Source organism: Heterodontus francisci, chromosome 34 (genome assembly GCF_036365525.1).
Source record: "Heterodontus francisci isolate sHetFra1 chromosome 34, sHetFra1.hap1, whole genome shotgun sequence".
Classification (NCBI taxonomy): Eukaryota; Metazoa; Chordata; class Chondrichthyes; order Heterodontiformes; family Heterodontidae; genus Heterodontus; species Heterodontus francisci.
This window is the reverse complement of record NC_090404.1, coordinates 44167391-44173701: the sequence shown is the minus strand read 5'-3', so window position 1 is coordinate 44173701 and position 6311 is coordinate 44167391. Positions and strand designations below refer to the sequence as shown.

The 6311-nt window shown below is 42.4% G+C and overlaps 1 protein-coding gene across 1 annotated transcript; it reads right to left on the bottom strand.

Annotated features, from left to right (window-relative positions):
* Window positions 1-294: 294 nt before the first annotated feature.
* LOC137348862 (probable G-protein coupled receptor 139) lies at window positions 295-5532 on the bottom strand. Its single transcript, XM_068014095.1, has 2 exons — window positions 5463-5532; window positions 295-1205 (listed from the first exon to the last, which is right to left on the bottom strand). The coding sequence occupies exons 1-2, from the start codon at window positions 5530-5532 to the stop codon at window positions 295-297; spliced, it is 981 nt and encodes a 326-aa protein (XP_067870196.1).
* Between the last annotated feature and the right edge of the window lie 779 nt (window positions 5533-6311).

Genomic DNA, 6311 nt, shown 5'->3' with positions numbered 1-6311 from the left:
AACTCTAATAGCAATGAGTGATCGGATTTGTCTCCCACATGAACGTGAAGATACTGCATGGTGCTTGGTGGGAACTTACCAGGCCTGGATCAACACAGACCAGAAAACTGGAAACTAACTGAGAACATGGTACAGCACTGAATTATACGTTCATTATACATTTTAAAAATCATACAATGGGTTAGGATCTGAATGTAAGTGATGATATTTCTGCGAGTGGATGTCGTGTGTGGCATCAGCAAGAAGAACAAAGAATGGAATGGAATGCAGAATTCATGTTATATTTTACCATTATCATAATTTAAATAATTTAACAATTGGGCCCAGTGAATATTTCACCCCATTCTTTAACTCCTCTCTGAATTTACTTTGGGTCCCTGCATAAATAAATGGATTGACGCAGGAACTCAAAAGCTGAAGCATATATCCACTTTCCTCTAAAATAAAATTCGATTCATTGAAGTTTGTACCAGAGAAATAAGTAATGCTTGCAATTCGAACATAGAGAAAAGTTATAAGAATTAACAAATATAACAGAATAAAACTGCCCGAAATGGCAAAGAGTAAAACAATGGACTTTCGCCGCTTCTCCATCTCTGGATCACTCTGAGTCTCTCCATTGCTGTGGGCCCGGAGTCTCCTTCGGGATCTACTGGCCGCTAGAATGTGCCTGACAGTCAGAGCATTGAGCAATAAAATCAGAATGAATGGGAGCCAGGGGGTTAAAATGCGAAGAATCCAGTCATATGCAGCCCAAGCAGGTGACGTATAAAATATCGATTTTACGGTGCAGAACCATGGTATATTGTTAACTACATGCAAAGGTTCATATATAAAATACAACGAGGCAGCTTTCAAACAGCTTAGCATAAACACGGTTCCGATAACCCGCATGGCCGTTTTCTTCGTGCAATATTTTATTTTCAGCTTCTGGCAACAAATGGCCATAAATCGGTCAAAGGTGAAAGCAACCGTTAACCAGACAGAACTGCCTAAGGTTGCATAGTTTAGGGCAGAACGGAGGCTGCATATCGGTGTGATAGACAGGAAACTGACTGGAAAATAAATACCAGCAATGCGGTTTAATATCACAGTGGTGATCATGACCAGGAAATCCGTCACTGCCATGGATACCAGGTAGCAAGTGATACATCTGGAGAGACCACATCTTCCTCTGGTCAGGATCACAATAGTCACGAAGTTAGCTGCAACAGAGAGAGAGAGACTGAGCGAAAGCGGGAGTGTGCTTGTGTATGAGCGAGACCAGGAAAGACACTGGACGATGTCCAGTAAATTCAACAGTTTTGCAACATTTTGTATAAAATTTGCAGCCTTGTACATGAGTTGGAAACTATCGATTCTGCTACAGGCACTGTTTCTGTGTTTAAAATAATCATCCGGGTTAAAAATAAAATAGACCAACAACATCAGAATATAAAATATAATTTAACAAAATGAAGAACAAGAAGTCACTGAAAATATAGAAAAAACAACAAAAAAGCTTGCACTTGAAACGAAATAGGGACCTAAAACGCCTCATTCAGAAGAACTGTAAAGTTATTCACAGCTGGAAAATGCGGCAGACAATGTGTTCGAAAATATCCTCAAATATTAGGCGTTTTCCGACTTTGCAAAGAGCATGTTGGTGAGAGCACAGTGATAACTCTGAGGGCTTCTCCTGATAGCCACCTTGGATGTGCCATGTCGATCTGTACCAGCGAAACTGGCAGATGATGAGATCTCATTAAAGGGAAGGTTCCTCCTATGATGCAGCACTTCCTCAGTACTGCGCTTCGCTATCAGGATAAATGATCAGCTTTGTCCTATAATGGATATTGTAATTACAACGCTGTGCCTAAGATGTGAAAGATGTCACCCGTTCTATGGCCTCACTCAATGTGGAGCCAAGAGCGGAAATGGGAACAGACTGGAGCACTGCCAGGTGCTACAAGTAAAATGAATTTTCGGACTCAGTACCGGCCACGGTAGAACACTCAGCAGTAGCTAATGTGCAAGAGGAGAGCCGGAATGAACCAGTAGAGGTAGACTGAGAAAAAAAATTGCTCTCTGTGAGTTTAGAGTAAGTAAAAATTCAAATCCATGTAGACTACATCAACTGCTTTGCTCTCATCTACACATCTAGGCACAAAGAACAAAGAGCATTACAGCACAGGAACAGGCCATTCGGCCCCCCAAGCCTGCGTCGATCTTGATGCCTGCCTAAACTAAAAACGTCTGCACTTCCGGGGTCCGTATCCCTCTATTCCCATCCTATTCATGTATTTGTCAAGATGCCTCTTAAACATCATTATCGTACCTGCTTCCACCACCTCCCGTGGCAGCAAGTTCCAGGCACTCACCACCATCTCTGTAAAGAACTTGCCTCGCACATCCCCTCTAAACTTTGTCCCTCTCACCTTAAACCTAAGTCCCCGAGTAACTGACTCTTCCACCCTGGGAAAAAGCTTCTGACTAACCACTCTGTCCATGCCACTCATAACTTTGTAAACCTCTATCATGTCACCCCTCCACCTCCGTCGTTCCAGTGAAAACAATCCGAGTTTATCGAACCTCTCCTCATAGCTAATATCCTCCAGACCAGGCAACATCCTGGTAAACCTCTTCTGTACCCTATCCAAAGCCTCCACATCCTGCAGCATGACTTGCCAATTTTTATACTCTATGCCCCAACGATGAAGGCAAGCATGCCGTATGCCTTCTTGACTACCTTATCCACCTGCGTTGCCACTTTCAGTGACCTGTGGACCTGTACGCCTCGATCTCTCTGCCTGTCAATACTCCTAAGGGTTCTGCCATTTACTGTATACTTCCCAACTGCATTAGATCTTCCAAAATGCACTACCTCACATTTGTCCAGATTAAACTCCATCTGCCATTTCTCCGCCCAAGTCTCCAACTGATCTATATCCTGCTGTATCCTCTGGCAATCCTCATCACTATCTGCAACTCCACCAACCGTTGTTTCATCCGCAAACTTACTAATGAGACCAGCTACATTTTCCTCCAAATCATTTATATATACTACAAACAGCAAAGGTCCCAGCACTGATCCCTGCGGAACACCACTGGTCACATCCCTCCATTCAGAAAAGCACCCTTCCACGGCTACCCTCTGTCTTCTATGACAAAGCCAGTTCTGTATCCATCTTGCCAGCTCACCTCTGATCCCGTGTGACTTCTCGAAAAATTCACTCAAGTTTGTGAGACACGATTTCCCCCTGACAAAGCCATGCTGACTATCTTTGATTAATCCCTGCTTCTCCAAGTGGAGATTAATTCTGTCCCTCAGAATTTTTTCCAATAGTTTCCCTGCCACTGATGTTCGACTCACTGGCCTGTAATTACCTGGTTTATCCCTGCTACTCTTCTTGAATAATGGCACCACATTCGCTGTCCTCCAATCCTCTGGCACTTCTCCTGTAGCCAGAGAGTATTTGAAAATTTGTGCCAGAGCCCCTGGTATCTCCTCCCATGCCTCACACAGCCTGGGATACATCTCATCTGGGCCTGAGGATTTAAACACTTTTAAGCTCGCTCAAGCAGCTAATACTTCCTCCCTTTCAATGCTAATATGCTCCCTGATGGCCACACCAACAGCGTCCTTCTCTACAGTGAACACAGATGAAATGTCATCATTTAAAACCTCACCTATGTCCTCCAGCTCCACACACAGACAACCACTCTGGTCTGTAATGGGCCCTACTCTTTCCCCGGTTATCCACTTGCCCTTAATATACTTATAAAATGCCTTGGGATTTTTCTTTATCTTGTCCACCAGTGTTTTTTCAAGTCCCCTCTTCGCTCTCCTAATTACTTTTATAAATACCCCGCCCCCACCTCTCACACACACACACACGTTCTATACTCCTCTAGTGCCTCTGCTCCTTTCAGCACTTTGAATCTGCCACAAGCCTTCCTTTTCTTTACTTATCCAATCCTCTACATCCCTTGACATCCAGGGTTCCCTGCACTTTTTGCTCCTACCTTCACCTTTACAGGAACATGTTGGCTCTTAAATCTCACTATTTCCTTTTTGAATGACTCCCACTGGTCTGATGTAGACTTTCCTACAAGTAGCTGCTCCCAGTCCACTTTGGGCAGATCCTGTTTTATCGTATTGAAATCGGCCTTCCTCCAATTCAGGACTTCTATTTCCGGTCCCTCTTAGTTTCTTTTCCATAACTACTTTAGATCTTACAGAGTTATGGTCACTATTTCCGAAATGCTCCCCCACTGACACTTCTACCACTTGTCCGGCTTCATTCCCCAGGATTTAGGTCCAGTACCGCACCTTCTCTTGAAAGATTTTCCAAGTGCTGGCTCAAAAAGCTCTCCTATATGCACTTTAAGAATTCTGCCCCCTTTAAGCCTTTTGCACTAAGACTATCACAGTTGATATTGGGGAAGTTGAAATCCACTACTATTATTACTTTATTATTTTTACAGCTCTCTGAGATTTGCCTAAATATCTGCTCCTCTATCTCTCCCTGACTATTTGGGGACCTGTAGGAAACTCCCACCCAAGTGATTGCCCACTTTTTGTTTTTAAGTTCTACCCACATGGCCCCATTTGAGGAACCTTCTAAGATATCATCCCTCCTTACAGCAGTAATTGACTCCTTGATCAACAATGCAAAGTCACCTCCTCTTTTACACCCTCCCCTCTCACGCCTGAAGATTCTATACCCTGGAATATTGAGCTGCCAGTCCTAACCTTCCCTCAACCATGTGTCTATGATAGCAATAATATCATGTTCCCATGTGTTAATCAATGCCTTCAATTCATCTGCCTAACCAGCAAGACTTCTTGCGTTAAAATAGATGCAATCCAGCCTTTCAGTGTGGTAATTCACCCACAGTAACAGTGTCAATAACACATAGAAAGACATTTACATCGTGATAGCAGTGTAATAATTCACCACAGTAACAGTGTCAGTAGCACAATGGAACTACATATTCAAGATGATAACAGTCTGATGATTCATCTACAGTAACGTTGCCATGAACACAATGGAACTACGTTTGCTCTGTGATATCTGTGTGATAATTCAGCCAGAGTAATAGTGTCAATACCACAACAGAACTACATTTACTCCGTGATAACAATGTACTAATTCACCCACAGTAACAGTGTCGATAGCAAAATAGAATTACATTGTGATAATACCACAACAGAACTACATTTACTCCGTGATAACAATGTAATAATTCACCCACAGTAACAGTGTCAATAACACAATAGAACCAAATTTACACCATAACAGTCGGTTAATTCACCCACAGTAACAGTGTTAAAACACAATGGAACTACACTTACAATAGTGAAAACAGTGTGATAATTCAACCAAAGTAACAGTTGTAAAATGTAGAATATGGTAAATGGAAGCAGTGGTACTGTGAACCAATGATTCCTGCAACTGAGGGTTAGCTACATACTTTACCTGGAATCCCTATAGCTGCAAGGAGGGGATAGTAAATGGCAAACGCCAGACCTTTTGCTGATCCGTGCATTTCTATCAAAAACTTGAAGCGCACTCTGCACGAAACTCGATGATTGTTGCAATTATACATGATGTCACACTCCAGGGATATAAATAGATGTTTATTCTTTGTATTAATTACACTAATTGAAGCAGATGAGTAGAGCAGCTGCTGCCGGGCTCATGCTATGTTGTTTTTTTTTAGAATGGAATGTTTTTGAAAGGGGTTTTACAAGTCGCTAAAGTGAAATACCCAGAGACTACAATATGAACCCAGTTATTTTTTTATTTTATTTTTATTTAGAGATACAGCACTGAAACAGGCCCTTTGGCCCTTGGAGGCTGTGCCAACAATCAACCACCCATTCTACACTAATCTTACATTAATCCTATATTCACTATCACATCCCCACAATTCTCCTACTACTTACCTACACTAGGGGCAACTTACAAAGGCCAATTTACCTATCAACCTGCAAGTCTTTGGCTGTGGGAGGAAACTAGAGCACCTGGTGGAAACCCACGCAACCACAGGGAGAACTTGCAAACTTCACACAGGCAGTACCCAGAGTCAAACCTGGGTCACTGGGAGGTGTGAGGCTGTGGTGCTAGCTACTGCATCACTGTGCCGCCCATTTTTTTAATGGAATTGAATAGAAGAATTTATATTTCTTCATAAATGATAACAATAAGTTTAATAGGCGGCTGCAATGGTAAAAGTGAGCCTCATGCATGATAAATTCCCGAGCCTATATCACTTAATTCGAAGATAATTGCTGTCAGCACAATATTTAAATGACCAGAGATATA

Coding starts and splice junctions, on each gene's coding strand:
- LOC137348862 (XM_068014095.1), bottom strand. CDS start 5,532: ATGCACGGATCAGCAAAAGGTCTGGCGTTTGCCATTTACTATCCCCTC. Junction 1,206..5,462: donor TGCAGCTATAGGGATTCCAG/GTAAAGTATGTA, acceptor TCTCTGTTGCAG/CTAACTTCGTGACTATTGTG.